Source organism: Geotrypetes seraphini, chromosome 3, assembly GCF_902459505.1.
Source record: "Geotrypetes seraphini chromosome 3, aGeoSer1.1, whole genome shotgun sequence".
Taxonomy (NCBI): Eukaryota; Metazoa; Chordata; class Amphibia; order Gymnophiona; family Dermophiidae; genus Geotrypetes; species Geotrypetes seraphini.
The window spans coordinates 236857240-236875126 of record NC_047086.1 but is presented as its reverse complement, the minus strand read 5'-3'; the positions used below and the strand labels follow the sequence as shown (position 1 = coordinate 236875126).

At 43.1% G+C, this 17887-nt stretch overlaps 1 protein-coding gene across 3 annotated transcripts in view; it reads left to right on the top strand.

Annotated features, from left to right (window-relative positions):
- The window catches only part of UTRN (utrophin), a 1286828-nt gene extending 1278308 nt beyond the window's left edge, over positions 1-8520 (top strand). For all 3 annotated transcript variants that reach the window (XM_033935605.1, XM_033935603.1, XM_033935604.1), the window contains 2 exons: positions 2779-2801; positions 6606-8520. In XM_033935605.1, the coding sequence (XP_033791496.1) occupies positions 2779-2801; positions 6606-6614 (32 nt within the window). In that variant the 3' untranslated portion in view covers positions 6615-8520. The remainder of the gene's footprint in view (positions 1-2778; positions 2802-6605) is intronic.
- The last annotated feature ends 9367 nt before the right edge of the window (positions 8521-17887 follow it).

The following is a 17887-nucleotide window of genomic DNA, read 5'->3' as shown; positions in this document are numbered from 1 at the left end:
GACCATTACCCCCCGACCCACAAACCCCAAAGTTCAGAGAATAATAAAAGCAGCCTCCATCAACCAAACCCCCCAGGACACTCAACCCCCCCTCCCCCTCCACGAACACCACAGCCACACCACCCACCCGCAAACACCCTCTCCAAGCCAAATCCCCAATGCTCACAGAACCAGAAGGGCCAAGCACAGACCCTAACTAACAAAGAACAGGCAGGACAACCCCCCCCTTCCTCACACCCACCAACCAGGCAGTCCTGCAAGAAAACATAGAAACCCAACTCTAAAGGAGAGGAAAGAGACCCCCAGTCCCAACTCAAACCACAGATCCGGCCCCAGATATGGGTCTCCTCAGTCCACAGCCGCTCCCTGCGGTGGTTCTTCAGGCAACATCTCCGCCACAAAACGCTGCGCGGCCTCCAAGGTGTCGAAATGATGAGCTCTACCCAGATGTGTCAACCTCAAGCGAGCCGGGTACTGCAGAGAAAAAGCAATGTGGCGCTGGATGAGACGGGTGCATAACGGTGAAAACCTGCGTCGTGCCTGAGAGACCTCCGCTGAGTAGTCCTGGAAGCAAAGTATGGGCTTGTTGTCATACAAGAGCTTCTTGCCCTGCCACAACGCACGCAGGACCTCCATCTTATGATGATAATTCAGGATACGGCAAATGACCACTCGAGGTCTGTCAGCATTCTCTCTCCGCTGCCCCAAGCGATGTGCCCTCTCCACCCGCAAAGGGCCCGAGGAAGATGATAGAGACAAAGACTCCGGCAACCAGCGTTCCAATAGCGCCCCCAACTCCACGTCCCGCACTGATTCAGGCAGGCCAACAAACCGAAGGTTATTCCGGCGGGACCTATTTTCCAAATCATCCACCTTGGCGCGCAGCGCAGCCAACTCTGAAGTGTGGGCGGACTGCTCCTGAGCAAGCTGCCTGACATGATCCTCCGCAGCACTCACCCTCTGCTGAGTCTCCTTGACCTCCGACGTGAGGAAAGCAAAGCGCTGGTCCAGCGTGTCCAGTTTATCAAGGATGCGCTGCAGTTTGTCCCCCAGAGAGCTCTCGAGGGCCGCTTGAACCTCCGCCGTAACTGTGGACACCCAGGATGAATGCGGAGCCTCCGGCGATGGGGGCGCCACAGGTCCGCCAACTTGGCCTCTGGCAGCTTACTCCGCTCCCGATCCTTCCGGACCGTCTTGGTCGCCATGGCGATCCTACTCTGGCTCCCCGATTTTACCGTGCCACTAGGAAGCTCCCTAACACAGGGAGAGGACCGCTCCCGGAATCCGGCCTGCAGGGGAAGAGCCACACCTCGCTCCGGGGTCAGAGTCTCAGCCACCTGCCCTCCACTGCACCACGTGGTCCCCGGGAGACCCGAGATCCAAACAGCAGGGCTGCAAGGAGAACGGCTGAAGAGTCGTGCAGCGCCCCCAGTCAACTCCCCAGCACGGGGAGACGACCGCACCCGAAGGCGGACCTGCAGGGGAAGAGCCGCGCCGTCCCAGCAGAGTAGACTCGCGGCTGCACGCTACCCGCAGCGCCACGTGGCCGCCGGCCGTCTCGACAAAGGAAGGCAGAGGCGCGGAGGAAGTTTTTCTTAGCGGCTCCGCTTCTTCAGCAACCTCCCCAGTGCCGGCGACGACCCGAATCAGGGGGAAAATTGCAGTTTAAATGCCGCGCCGAGGTTAGGTGAAGCGGAGCTGTAGCAACTCACTGTCTACAGCTCCATGTTTCCGCCGGAAGCTTCCAGAAACTGTTTTATTTTACTTTTGTGATTATGATAAACATACCGAGGGCCTCAAAATAGTACCTGGCGGGCCGCGAGTTTGAGACCACTGCTCTAGAATATGAAAATGGAGAGCGGGGCTTACTTGCCTATATAAAATACTCCCAGCTATCCCTAATATCACACAGATTCTAGACTGTTCCCTCAGAAATTAAACCCTACGAACTGCAGTCCCTATGGCCAACAGAAGGTTTGTGTATTTCTTTCACGTTTTGATATTAGCTACATTTGGTTCAGTTTATATTTTGGCCGAATATAGCTGCAATTTAAACTGCAAGAACTTAGGCTGTTAGCAACCCATTTTCAACTTTTTCACTGTGGCTAATGAGCCATGCAAAGTTCAGACACTGATTACCATCATGAGTGTTAAGCGATGCTGAATTGTGTTAAATTTTGCAGTTTACCATTAGGCTAATAATGTAATGCAGCACCTTGCTGGATACCATCAAAACTCGAGTTCCAAATGTCAACAAAGGTGATATACAAACTGCACAGCCCTGCCTAATATCATGCTCTCGTTCAGAGCTTGGTTTGGCTTTATTTTGAGCAACATTTCCTTTTGCTGCAAATGCTAATTTCCTGTCTTGGCTTCTGTGGATTTTCAGTAAGGCTTTTATATTGTAGCAATCAGAGTAACATAGTAGATGACGGCAGATAAAGACCCGAATGGTCCATCCAGTCTGCCCAACCTGATTCAATTTAAAAAATTTTTTTTTTTTTTTTTTTCTTAGCTATTTCTGGGCGAGAATCCAAAGCTTTACCCGGTACTGTGCTTCAGGGGTGTCAAAGTCCCTCCTCGAGGGCCGGAATCCAGTCGGGTTTTCTGGATTTCCCCAATGAATATGCATTGAAAGCAGTGCATGCAAATAGATCTCATGCAGATTCATTGGGGAAATCCTGAAAACCCGACTGGATTCTGGCCCTCGAGGACCGACTTTGACACCTGTGGGTTAAATCATGACTTAAATATGTTTCTCTCCATTTTATTTTGCAGCGAGTGCGACTGGAAGGCAGCAGGTATGTACGATATGCATCCTCTTTATTTGCAGTAGCCGCCTATAGTGGCATTCTTTGCTGAGATGTTTTATTTAATCTAATGTATCGGTGCCTTGCACCCAGCAACATTTCACCATGCTTTATACAGAGATTCCAAGGGTAGCCCATCCCAAAGAAAATGAGTGAGAATGAAGGCCAATGAGTAATCTGTTCTGGCAGTGCATCCGGGGTATACATTTGGAAATATCTGTATGTATTGCTTTCTAAATTGTGTCGAGGGTCTAGGACAGGGCTGCCCAACTCCGGTCCTCAAGATCTACTGGCAGGCCTGGTTTTCAGAATATCCACAATGAATATGCATGAGATAGATTTGCCTGCACTGCCTTCTTGGTATGCAAATCTCTCTCATTTATGTTCATTGTGGATATCCTGAAAACCTGGCTGCCAGTAGATCTCGAGGACTGGACTTGGGCAGCCCTGGTCTAGGACAAAGGTTTGGGGACCTCTGGCATATAAGGTGACAAGTCTTGCATCTCTACTCTTCCTCCCCCTTGTAGTTCATCATCTCTCCCTGTCTCTTCCCTTACATCCTTTCACCCCTGGGTCTAGCATCTCTTATCTTCCAGAAAGTGGTTTTAACAGAAGTTCCGGGGAGGTTTTAATAGAGAGGGAAAGATAGGGAGATGGGAGGAGGAAAGGGACAGATGCTGCATTGGATAGAGTGGAAAAGTGAGGGAAAGATCCTGGTCTGCAGAAGAAGGGGAGGGGGCAGGTCCTAAATACATGTGAGGGCAGCTGAAACTCTTTATAAATATCTTTCATTCTCAACCTACTCCTGGCAGCTTGGGTTAATGTATTTACCATAGCTGGGGCTTAATTTTTAGACAAAAAGGAAGTGGAATTGGGGGCGGGGCCAGGACAGGAAAAGAAGTTACTTCTATACACACACTACTTCATTTGTGGATAGAAAGAAAGCTGGTATGTAAATATACTCTAAAAACTTATATAAAAAAAAATATTTCCATTAGTAGTACAGTTTTGGAACATTATGAATAAAATCTTGAACTAATGTTTTTTTCTCAACGTTTACACATTTGATACAACAGTGTTCTCTGTGGAAATTTTTGGCAGCCTAGTTACATGAAGCTGGGTGGGGACAAAGGAAAACTGCACAATATTATAAAATTATCTGTCATTTATAAATCTGACTGTTCTATCTCTGTTTTTTGCTGTATTCTGCGCATGTACCCATCGCTATCACCAGCAATGGGCACATGCAAATTTAGGAAATCTTTGTTACTCTCCACCAACCTCATTTGCATGATCATTTTGGGGAGAATAATTCACCTTTTTTAAATCGCTACAATAACAGCTGCGACAGCGACCCATCGGTTTATAACACAAATTTTTGAGAATCTAGCCCTTAGTAACTAAGAGGGCAATTATTTTTTCACACGGGTGATATGGATGTTGGATAAGTTTGCTCCTTATATAAAGGGTGCAATCATTTAAAAACTGTGCCAAGTGTTAACTCAAAGTTCCCTTTGTTTAACATTACATTTCGTTAAAGATTGGAAACCTTTCAGTGTGACATATATGCAATAATAGAGGAAATCAGGAAGCGATTAAAAACTTTAACACATCACTATATATGCATGAAATATATCTGCATGGAATGGAGGCAATGCATACAAATTTATCAGACCATCCGAGGGCAAGAGAACGCTCCAAAAATTTACCAGAATGGGATGTAACTTGGTTTGGTGGAGCAACTCCCTGAGAGCTCTTTTTATAAAGCTGTGATAGCAATTCCCCCACGGCAAATCCACTGAAGCCATTAGGAATTGAATGGGTTTAGATCAGTGGTCTCGAACTCAAACCCTTTGCAGGGCCACATTTTGAATTTGTAGGTACATGGAGGGCCGCAGAAAAAATAGTTAATGTCTTATTAAAGATATAACAATTTTGCATGAGGTAAAACTCTTTATAGTTTATAAATCTTTCCTTTTGGCTAAGTCTTAATAATAATATTGTCATTTATAGCTAAAGAGACATATGATCAAGAAACTGTTTTATTTTACTTTTGTGATTACGATAAACATACCGAGGGCCTCAAAATAGTACCAGGGGGCCGCATGTGGCCCCCGGGCTGCGAGTTTCAGACCACTGGTTTAGATGTATTTGCTGTGGGGGAATCACTACCACAACTATTTAAAAGGAGCCCTGAGTCTGAAAATAAACCAAATAGGAGAAATAAGAAAAAATCAGGAGGTGTAAAAATATTTTTACATGATTGTATGTTGTAAATATCCTGAAAACCCATCTAGTTAGGCAGTTCCCCAGGACAGGTTTGAGAACACTTGTATATTTGCAGGTGTGGCATTTCTGTGCAGTAACTGTGTGAAACTTGAAGATCACAGATTTAAAAAAATCTAGTGCACACTCCCATCCTATGTTCCTTCTAAGCTGAGCATGTGAGCAATTGCTTATACATTCTAGGAGTGTTGCTCACAGATTTTATATGGTCGCTCACAAAAATACTTGCAAATCTAGAAAACTGTTGGTTTTTAGAACTTGTTGCCCACGTGAAAATTTTTTTTTTTTTTTAGAACTTGTCACTCGCATGTGAAAATATTTGCATGTACTTGGCCAATCCTTAGATACGGGGCTCCTTTTACAAAGCCACACTAGGGCCTTAACGCGCGGAATAGCGCATGCTAAATTGCCACACGCGCTAGCCGCTACCGCCTCCTTTTGAGCAGGCGGTAGATTTTCGGCTAGCGCGCGTGCGCTAAAACGCTTAGCGCACCTTCGTAAAAGGAGCCCACAGTATTGCTCCCATCATCTGTTATACCTGGATAATTTACCTGACAGAACTTTGGGGAGTAAAAGAGGTAAAGAAGCATTGTAGGATTGTTCCAATTAAACCAGTGTGCAGCTTAAAACCTTTTATTGGCACCATAGCCCCAAATAACTAAAATTCCATCATTTTGTGCTTAAACTGCCAAATATCGCAGCTTCACAATACAGTCAAATCTCGGTTTACGAGTACCGTGGTTTACGAGTGTTTTGCAAAACATTTGTAAAATTTGTGACTCGTAAACTGAGCTTGACTCGCTATACGAGCATGTCCCAAAGTAAAACATCCCGCATACCCCTCTCCATACCTTGCAATGCACGCTTTCTGATGCTCTTTCACTTCAGTTTTGCCTTTTACGGTGTCCAACCTGCTGCCCCGTGCGGCCCGCTCGAGGGCAATGCGTTTGTTCCGTCTGCCGCCCCTGGATGATTGCCTTCTTGCCAGCTCCCTCCTCCTTGCTGTGTTCGCTCTGGGCCGCGGCGGCAGCTCCTGCATGCCTCCTTTGGCTGGCCCTGAGACGGTCCCTCTGACGTTGCGACGTCAGAGGGAGAGCTTCCGGGTCGGCCGCGGGGGGGCACGTGGGAACTGCTGCCCGCCGCTTTGAACGAGCATTGCGGCAAGAAGGAGGAGAAAGCCGGCATGAATGTAAGCACTGAACGGAAAAGAAGTTAAAGATGCAAGGCCCCAGTGAGGTTGGTTGGCTGTGGAAAGAGCCCCAGTGCCCCAGTTCTGTTATGTTTATATCGGTTGCTGGCAGCAGTAGCAATGAATTGTCCGAGTCTCCATTATATCCTATGGGGAGTTCTGCTTTGATAAATGAGCGTTTTGGTTTACGAGCATGCACCTGGAACGGATCATGCTCGTAAACCAAGGTACCACTGTATAACCTCCATAGTGTGTGTTAACCGTGTTCGATTCTAGCAGAGTTAGATCTTCAGTGATGCGGCTGTTTCTGATCCCTGCAGGTGATGTGAAGGGTCCTAGGAAGAGGCAGCCAGCACAACCCTCTGATCTACGAATGCCACTCACAGCTTTGCTTAACCAGAAGGCTGCACAGAACTTTGGCGCATACTCTTAAGCTCAACGTGTTCTACTGAAGGAGAAAAACACTGAACATCCAAAGATAAAAAATGTGTTTTTGTATACCCTGTTCTCTTGTTTTTCTTCTCTTTCTATGCAACTGTAAATTAATTAATGGTGGCGTTATTTGGAAATGGTTCTACATTTGTCATTGATTTGTATAAATATATACAGTATTGGATGAGGAGAGGGTGGGGACTTTGTATACATTGTTTTGTAATAATGCTGAAGAACACTGAGTGAAGTTTGAAGCAAGATGTTACATTTATACATTCCTTTTGGCTTTTTTTTTTTTTTTTTTTTTTCATTTCCATTATAAAATAGCTCTGTTTGTCTTCTGGCGCATCTGCCGCTCTGCATAGGTTATTTATATTTATATGTCAGCCTCTGACCACACTGATTTTTTTTTTTTTAAATCCTTGAATTGCTTCCAACATTAGCAAAATAAGACAGATCGCATAACTCACACAGCTGCTGCTTAAAGAAGTGAACTTTTGATTGCAGCTGTATGCAAAGTGCCTTTCCTCTTAGCTCCTTTTAATATTTCTTGCATTATTTTTTAAAAATATCCTGTTTACTAAGAACAGCATTTATATGGGAGGGAGGAAGTAATGATCCCAAACACTATATGGAGGGTTGTTTTAAAATCATTTGAGCTAGGAATCCAGAAAGGAGACATTTCTTTGAGGTTTTAAATGAACTTTCTCTAGCAGATCATAGCTGAGAGCACAAAATAAATTCTATATATTTGTGGAGACGTGTGCTCATGTGTATAAAGATGACCTTATAAACGCTATAGATAAAACATTGGGAGGGGGTATTTTCATTTTAAACCAGCAATTTTTTTATAAATCGCATCAATATTTCGAACGTATAAAATTTAAGCGTTCATTTTTTTAATCAGATTTTATTCAATTTCTGCAGAGAAATAAGTGATCACAGTCCTTGAAAGCACTTCCACCAGTATGGACCAGAGTATTAGTCTGGGCTGTAGCTACACTAAGGGCCTGATTCTATATAGTCTGTCCCAAAAGATTAGTGCCAACTAGTATGGCATTGAGCAATTCTATAAAAGTTAAGTGCACTGTACAGAAGCAAGCTTAGTGCTACCCCCTGTTTATACCATGGTTTGCTTCAACTAATGTCGCCTAATTCACAATCCGCCCCAACCATGCCCACTTTTAGGTAGGCACTTTGGACTAGGCACCTACTTCTTAGAGAATTGTGGTTTTCAAGTTAAATGCCTAACTTTCAATTAAGTCCAATTAAAGCCAAAGGTGTTAAAAAAATGCTTGAGTACCTGAATAAATGCATGTAAACCATTCTGAGCTCCCCTGAGAGAACGGTATAAAAAATTGAATTAAAAAAAAAAAAATTAAATGCCAGTTATCAGTGCAGATTGAGCCTATTAATTTAGTTAGGTGCCTAACTTTAGGTGAACTATATAGAATTTGCCAGTGGCTGTTTTTTTAAGCAGTCGCCCATAACAGTGCCTTTACAAAATTCTTTGCTTGTGCTAATTTTAATGGCTACACATTAATGGCAATATTAGTGCATGACCGCAAACCATAAGGTTTTCAACAGAATAAATACTGTACTATTGAAAAGGACTAAAATCACAGAGAGAGCGAATAACAGACTATTACAGCGGTAGCAGGTGGAGAAAAAAGCCTCAGAATAAAGTTGACAGTCATAAACATAAGTAGTATAATGCTGTTATGAAATCAGTCATTGGCATAAAAAAAAAAAAAACTCCAACCTCTAAGACCAAACCTTGTAGCATAGTTGAAACACTCACAACTGGGTTAAAGGTGTACTAGAGATCACTTACCTGGAACGGTCCTGTCAATCCGGGCTTCTCACAGATATATAGCTTCCAAGCACTGCCCAAGGATCAGTTCCATTCAGATGAAAACCCCCAACCCTGTGCACACCTTTTATTTTAAACAAATGAAAAAAAGAAACATCAAATATCTGTAATGGGGAAGGGTGGGAGAGAGAAAAAAGGAACAGGGAAAATAAATGACAGAGAAAGGATAAACTGGCATTTTTCTATCTGTAAAATGCATAGCAGTATACAGTATATCTGATTATGGAATTGAAACTCATGATGATTTTTGAAGATAAAGATTTTCTTAATGCTTAAATGAAAAGCTCTTGTTAGAACAAGCGGTTCTAGGCAAATGTTTTGGAGAAAGGCACAGCATTATTTTCCATTTTGTGCCTGTCGCATTTGGCCAAGTAATATTTGTCAGCAGTGCAAAAATCAGTGAGGCATATTAAGCTGTCAGAACATTTATTTCTGCTTTGGTAGTATTGCTGTTTCTATATGGAAAGCAAATGCCAAACAAAAGCACTTGGTTCTCTCAAGTGCCTAGATCCTGTATTTCTCTCTGCACAAGCAGTGGAGCCTGCTACTGAATACATAGAATACATTAGAATGTGGCCCATCTTATATAATAAACCCTAGCCGTGCATGCACACTCTTACCATCGTGTTCCCTGATCCGTATGTCCGTGGCCAGCAAGAGTGCGTATGCAAGGTTACAACAGCTCTCCGTAAGTACTTTCTTCGCGGTCTGACCCTCCCATCCCTTCACGACATCTGACCGGCTCCCTTAGTCCCTTACCACCCCCCCTTCCCTTCCCACGGTCCCGACTCCAAACCTGCCAACTCGAGCAGCGTCAGCAGCACTCTACACACGCTGCTTCGAGGCCTTCTACTGCCCTGATTTGCTCTGCCATGTCTCTGATGATGTCATCAGGGACGTGCCAGAATAAATCAGAGCAGTAGAAGGCCCCAAAAGCAGCGTGTGTAGAGTGCTGCAGATGCTGCTAGAATCGGAAGGTTTGTCGGGACCGCGGGAAGGGAAGGCGGGGCGGTAAGAGAGTAAGGGAGCCGGCCAGACCACGGGAAGGGAAAGGGGGGTAGGGGAAATGCTGCTGCTGCACAGGGAAGTGGTGTGGGGGAGGGAAATGGAGGGGGAGGAAATGCTGCTGCTGTGGCTGCTGCACAGGGAAGTGGGGGGATCAAAATGCTGCTGCTGCACAGGGAAGTGGGGGGAGAGAAATGCTGCTGCATAGGAGGCAGGGAGGGAGACATAGAAAGAAAGACAGACAGCGGGAGGAAGGGAGACAGAAAGAAAAGAAGAAAAACACAGGGGCAGGGAGAGACACAGAAAGACAGACAGACAAAGGGGGCCAGGGAGAGGAAAGAAATACAGACAGCGGGAGGAAGGGAGACAGAAAGAAAAGAAGAAAGACACAGGGGCAGGGAGAGACACAGAAAGACAGACAGACAGACAAAGGGGGCCAGGGAGAGAGACAGACAGAAAGAAAGACAGCGGGAGGGAGAGAGAGACAGAAATAAAGACAGACAGACATATATTCTAGCACCCGTTAATGTAACGGGCTAAAATACTAGTTATGATTATAAAATTCTTATGACAGCATTTCTTTTCTAAATGGTGGTATTGAAATTGTAAGGAATCTTGTTTTTTCATGTGGAAAATGTGAGTTAAGCCCTTACAAGATTTTATTCCAATATTTCTAGTTAGTTGGTGCCTTTTGCTTAGGGCAGATCTTTCATTAGGAAAACACTGGATTTTCTGAAGCAGATCTATTTTGCAAAAGGAAAAATCTAGCATTGAATGAAGGGAGTGCTCAAAAATAGTCAAAAAAGCCCTGGGTTCCTTCTATGTCACTTCAGTGATTCCCTGATCAACAGGAAGCACATCACAGACACTTAACTAGGGGTAAAAGGTATGGGAAATTGTAACTGAAAGACCACTGGCAATTTTTCTGGATTCCTGCTCAATTAAATGAAAAGCATTGCAATATTTCTTGGAAAACAAAGACATGACTTGCCTTAGGCATTGTATAAAATCTGTATGTCATTGGCACACATACGCTCCATACTGTAATTTTGCTGTCAATATGTGTGCAGAAATAATGCACAATCCTAATACACATGTATAGCAAAAATAATATAGGTGCATTTAATCTAAACAGTCCATAGTACACCTGCGCAAGCATATGGCCCAAAGAGATGGCATTTCTGTAGCTTGCACCCCAATTTTGATCTTGGATTTCTTCTTCATTTATTTACTGTATCACTTTAGAGAGGAGAATGTTTCTATTATTGTGATTAAAACCCCAGCAATCAAGTTAAAAGTAAAAAAAAAAATATTTCTGCTGCATTTGAAGGCGTGAACATCAAAGTGCTGGATGAAGTCACACCACTTTTGTTCCCACACTCTGCAACAGCTGGTCAATTACTTCCACAGTTTATTACGTTTTTAAATTTTTTTTTTAACAGCTGAGAATAAAACTGCACTCTAAATTATGTTTTTAATCAGGAAATTTCCAAAATAGGCTAAAACTGCACTCTAAATTATGTTTTTAATCAGGAAACTTCGAAAATAGGCTGCTTACACCTCACAGACTCTATGAACAGATTCCAGAGTAAGTGATAAGCTAGGAAAGGGCATTTGTTAAATGCCAGAAATTAGTAACACCTCTCTCCTTTTTCAACTGGGCGCAGTTATTGCAGAAACAAAAATTTTTAAAAAAATTAAGCGCCTAAAAATCCAGTGGCGGCGGAGAGTGTTTTACTCACCACCAACAAAAGCTATTCCCGGATATTCAAAACTGGGGCCTGTCCGGGCTTTTGCTTGGTGTAACCTGTTATTCTTGAGCCAGCTAGCACTATTTGACTTTCCATCTATTAAGGCAGGGGTGTCAAAGTCCCTCCTCGAGGGCCGCAATCCAGTCGGGTTTTCAGGATTTCACCCAATCAATATGCATGAGATCTATTTGCATGCACTGCTTTCGTTGTATGCTGATTGATCTCATGCATATTCATTGGGGAAATCCTGAATACCCGACTGGATTGCGGCCCTCGAGGAGGGACTTTGACACCCCTGCCTGTATTGTTAAAATCTTACTTGTTTGGTAAATTTTTTTAAAGTAATGGATTGTAATTCACTGTGAATGTCCAGTCTTTTATTCTGTAAACTGCACAGAACTGAGAGGTTGCTGCGGTATACAATGTTATGTTTGCCATGCAAGTTGAAATTCAACACTTAGGGTCCTTTTACTAAGGCGTGCTAGCCATTTCAGTGCATGCTAAACGCTAACTCGTCCGTAGGCTATAATTGACGTGTTAATGTTTAGTACGTGCTAAATAACATCCATAGACTATAGCATTTAGCACATGCTAATATTTAGCTAAATACTCCGACGCTCATAGAAATTCTATGAGCATTGGAGCATTTAGTACTCTGGGCCAAGGTCGAAACCTCTACCACTGCTTAGTAAAAAAAAATTGGGGGAGGGGGCAACAGGATAGACATGCAGTCCCATTATGCACTAAACCTGTCCGCTTAAGGGCTGAATATCAACATTTAAGCGGCCAAGTGCTAACTCCGCCCCCAGAATAGCTGGCCTTGAGTTAGGTTAAGTGCCACTGCAAATTAGCATCTGGCCCCGACCAAGCAATTTAACCATCCGGCATCCTGCTAAATTGCTTTGTATTCGATGACTTCATACTGTGACCACTTCGCTGATTGTCCAGCATTTCTTGTAAACCGCCTCGAAGTTTCATGGCTTTGGCGGTATATAAGAATAAAATTTATTATTATTATTATTATGAATATTGGCTGGAAAAAGTTTTACAGATAGTCTCCCTCCCTTTCTACCTCAGATCCCTCTTCGCTTGTTTGATTGGAAACTGATTTACACAGGTCTCTTATAAAAGGTATATAACTGTCACAACAGCACCTCTGTAAAGGATCTGGCCAGTAAAGATCTCAGCAGTAGATTTAATGGCTTGTGTATTCTGTTATTGCTTCGAAGTTATGTGTGAACTCATCTTTCTGTGCCTGTGTTTGTCAGTTTCTCCTACTCTGCCACCATGTAAAAGCTGCTTAAAAAACACTACATTGTAAACATTCTTCTCTAGTAATGAATAAAAGGAATATATTAAGTAACATTAAAAAAAAAAAAGAATGCCGTGTTTATTCATAAAGTAACGGTCATCACAGTTGCTGACCCGCTTTCATACAATTTTTATCCTGACTATTCTTATTTATCTTGCATGAATAAAAAGCAATACCTTTTAGAATATTGTTTTTCTCCAGCAGTTTTGGGCTTCCTGGGTCATTTATGACAGCATATGGAGGAAAATATTCTGCAGTAAATTGGTAGATGGTTTTCTTCATTTTTCTTTTTCTATTGTCACATGCTCTACATCTTTCTTTGCCTGCTTGACAGATTTTAAATTTAAACAACCCAAGGCTGACTACAAAAATAGGTGCTGTATTTATTACAAATAAGATTACAGTGTTGTGAATTTTAGGGCTGGGAATTAATCTCAAAATAGCTCTCATACTGAGTGAGTGGTTTTCCTCCACTCTGGCTTTGTATGCTCAGTCTAGATCAGGGATCTCAAAGTCCCTCCTTGAGGGCCGCAATCCAGTCGGGTTTTCAGGATTTCCCCAATGAATATGCATGAGATCTAAGTGCATGCACTGCTTTCAATGCATATTCATTGGGGAAATCCTGAAAACCTGACTGGATTGCGGCCCTCAAGGAGGGACTTTGAGATCCCTGCTCTAACCCTTGCGTCACACACTAATAGCCTGATGTATGTTTGCAATAATGGTTTATCTGACTGTCTTTTAATTCTGCAAATTCCATTTACCAATGGAGCAACCAGTTTATATAATGTGGGTTATTGGCCTGGTTAAAAAAAAAAAAAAAGGCATGAGCTAAAATCCAAAGTTCCTAATTAAATGAGAAAATAATCATACTGTATAAACAGGAGATTGAGAGAGTCACTAGACTTTACTTAGGAGGGATAACTTATACCCACACCAGAAACCTTCTTTGATGGTGCTGATTCAGAGTGATTAAATCAAATTACAGTAAATTGAGAAGATGTAAATGAACAAACTGACAAACTAAAGAGTAACAAATCACCAGGACTGAATGGTATTTACTGACAGTTCTAGAAGAGCTGAAATGTGAAATTGGCTAAGCTGTTACTTGTTATCTGTAAACAATAGTATCATTTTAAGCAGCCGCTATACCTCAGAATTGGAGGGTGAAACATAGGGCTCCTTTTACTAAGCTGTGATAGCGGTTTTAGCACGCACCTAGCGTGCGCAGAATTGCCCCACGCACTAGGTGCGTGCTAAAACTGCTATCGCAGCTTAGTAAAAGGAGCCCTATGTTTCACCCTCCAATTCTGAGGTATAGCGGCGTTAGTTCTAGCCATGTAGCGTGGGTTTAGCGTGCATGGGAATTCTGCGTGCGCTAAAAATGCTATCGCAGCTTAGTAAAAGGAGCCCATGGAAACATGATGGCAGATAATGGTCAAATGGCCCATCCAGTCTGCCCATCTGCAGCATCCACTATCTCCTCCTCTCCCTAATATAACTCACGTGCCTGGCCTATGCTTTCTTGAATTCAGACGCTGTCTCCACCACCTCTATTGGGAGACTATTCCACACATCTACCACCCTTTCTGTACGATTGCAGGTCTATCCTATTTAATGATGGAGTTATTTTATATATATATATATATATTTTTTTTTTTTTAATTGTATTCTGTAAACTGCTTGGATCAGTGAAATGAACCAGTAGTATAACAAGAGTAATAAGCCATAACTATAATCCATTAAATTAGGCCAACATAGCTTAATGGTAATAATCAGCATTAGTTTAGCAAAGGGAAGTGGGAGGGGCCAGTCCTGTAATGGACTGGTCACCCAGACATGGCAACAGAGCAGTGGGGCACCTTAGAGGGCACTGCTGTGAACTTCACATAAAGGGTGCCAGATAACTCTGTCACTCCAATAAATTCTTCGACAAAACCTTCGCCTTCCAGGCCGCCAAACTAAACCTATGGATAGCCCAATTAATCCTCGAGGCTCCAACCTACCTCAGCTTTAGAAAATTACTCAAAACACACCTCTTCCAATGCCATGACATTTAATTGCCCCCTCCTCAAAGAACCCCACCCTCCCCCCATTTTTTATAACGCCCCACCCCCCCGATCCACTCTATCCTGCTCCCCAATTTCATCTACTTCGTTGCCTGCATCCCTGTTCAATTTAACACTTAACTCTATGTAAATCTGTTCAATTAATACTTAACTGCATGTAACTATGTTTAATTAATGTGAACCGCATGTAACTATGCATGTAACTATGTTTAATTAATGTAAATCTGTTCAATTCATACTTGACTGCATGTAACTATGTTTAATTAATGTGAACCGCCTAGAACTCACTGGGTATGGCGGTATACAAGAATAAAGTTATTATTATTATTATTATAAACATCTTACCAGAACTCCCATATAGGTTATGGGGTTCATAGACAACGGCGCAAAAGACAAAAGTGCGTGCCGACAATTGAGCGCAGTGCGCACTGCCACGCCGCTCTAAATTACAGTTTTTAGGGGCTCCAATGGGGGGTTTTGTTGGGGAACCCCCCCAGTTTACTTAATAGACATCGCGGCGGTGTTATGGGGGGTTTGGGGGGTTGTAACCCTCCACATTTTACTGTAAACTGAACTTTTTCCCTAAAAACAGGGAAAAAGTGAAGTTTTCAGTGAAATGTGGGGGGTTACAACCCCCCACACCCCCACAACGCGGCGCGATGTCTATTAAGTAAAGTGGGGGGGTACCCCCCCGTCGGAGCCCTAAAAACAGTAATTTAGAGCGGCGCGCACTGCACACTGCGCTCAATTGTCTGGGCGCGCCTTTGTCCCGGCGTGCTTTTGACCTGACACCAGGTTATGGTGAGCCCCCAGAACCCACTATACCCAACAGTCTATAACCTAAATAGCCCTTATGGCTGCAGGTGGCACCGATATGGCAATAGAGTAGGGATTTGGAAGGCTCACATTTTCCATCATAAATGTAATGGTTAGAGTGGTTTATGGGACTTGCTACCACTCTCTATGGTTCACTAGCCCATCCACCAGGCTATTTAAGATTCCTGTGTACACCTCTACTAGGTTTTCCTGTACCAGGTGCTGATGTTTTGGAGACGGGTATGTATGTTTGCATTCTGATCTTTGTGGGTATGAGGGGGGTCTATGAGCACTGGGGGAGTGTGGTGGTGTCTTGCCTTGATGCATTCACTGGTCAGTTTGGGCACCTTTATGACATCTCTAAAACAGGTCTAGTTCCAAACGTATAAGTTTCGTCCAGGATGACATAAGTTCTTCACCCCCTAAACTGTACCGTTCCCTCTGGTTTTTGCAGCCCAAATGCATGACCTTGCATTCCTTAGCATTAAATTTTAGCTGCCAAATTTCAGACCATTCTTCAAGCTTCACCAGGTCTTTCTTCATGTTATTCACACCATCCGGCATGCCTACTCTATTGCAGATTTTGGTATCATCCACAAAGAAGCAAATTTTATCCGACAATCCTTCAGCAATATTGTTTATAAAAATTTTGGTAACATCTCTTTCCTCAGAGCAATCTCTATTAATCACTACCCTCTGCCACCTTCCACTCAACCAGCTCCTGACCCAGCCTGCCACTATGGGATCCATCCCATGGGTACTCAGTTTATTTATTAGACGTCTGTGTGGAACAGTGTCAAAGGCTTTGCTAAAATCTAAATACACCACATCTAGCCCACATCCTCTATCCAATTCTCTGATCACCCAGTCAAAGAAATTGATCAGATTTGTCTGATAAGACCTATCTCTAGTGAATCTATGTTGCCTCCGGTCCTGTAAGCCACAGGATTCCAGAAACTTGACCATTCTCTGTTTTAAAAGTGTTTCCATTAATTTGATTACCACAGAGGTCAGGCTTACCAGCCTTCTTCCTTATGTCCACTTTTGTGGAGAAGGACCACATTCACATTCTCCAGTCCTCTGGTACCACTCCCTATTCTAGAGACTCATTGAAAAGGTCAGTCAGTGGAGCTACCAGAACTTCCCTAAGTTCCTTCAGCACTCTAGGATGTACACCAGGGGTCTCAAAGTCCCTCCTTGAGGGCCACAATCCAGTCGGGTTTTTAGGATTTCCCCAATGAATATGCATGACATCTATGTGCATGCACTGCTTTCAATGCATATTCATTGGGGAAATCCTGAAAACCCGACTGGATTGCGGCCCTCAAGGAGGGACTTTGAGATCCCTGATGTATACCATTCAGCCCCATCTCTTTGTCTACCTTTATTTTAGATAGCTCTTCACGAACACAACCCTCTGAAAATCGATCAGGGTCTATTATTCCTCCATCCCTATTCATGTTTGTCTTCTGCGGTCTCGTTCCCAGCTTTTCAGCCATGAACACAGAATAGAAATATTTCTTAACCAATTCGGCCTTTGCTTTATCAGCTTCTACATATTCCTCCCCTTCACCTTTGAGTCTCACAAATCCACTTTTTCACTTCTTCCTACTTAGTAGCTTCATTGCATGCCCCCTAGTCCTAGTATTTTTGGAAAGAATAAACAAGCAATTCAATTCTACACTTTCCACTCCACTCAGTGTTTTATAGACCTCTCTCATATCACCCCTGAGCCATCTCTTCTTTGAGCTGAAGAGCCCTAGCTGCATTAGCCTTTCCTGATAGGAAAGTCCCATCCTTTTAATCGTTTTTGTTGTCCTTCTATGTACCTTTTATAATTCCACTATATCTTTTTTTTTAGATACAGTGACCAGAATTGCACACAGTATTAGCTGGTAGGTACCTACCACTTCAAGGTAGGCATTACACCCACCGAGGCACCTAACAGCAAGTAGGTATGGTTAGGGGTGAATTTGGGGCAGATTTTAGGCGTGGTTTGACTTAGGTGACAGTAGGTGCTTAACTCATGCAGACTCATTTGGACCAATTTGGAAATTTATTAGTGAAATTGAAACAACTAGATTTAGTAGGGGGTGTATGAAAATGGTTCACATCTTATCTAAATGAAAGCTTTAAGGGTGAGAAGTAAGGGTGTGGTGTCAAGAATAGTGGAAGTTAAAAAAGGAGTCCCACAAGGGTCAGCCTTATCAGCAATGCTGTTTAACATCTATATGGCCTCATTGGGGAAGAAATTTAAAGAGATGGGTGTGCAATACAGAATATCTGCCGATGATGATATGTTCTTCTTCCCGATAAAAGACATCCCTAATATAGATCTTTGCTT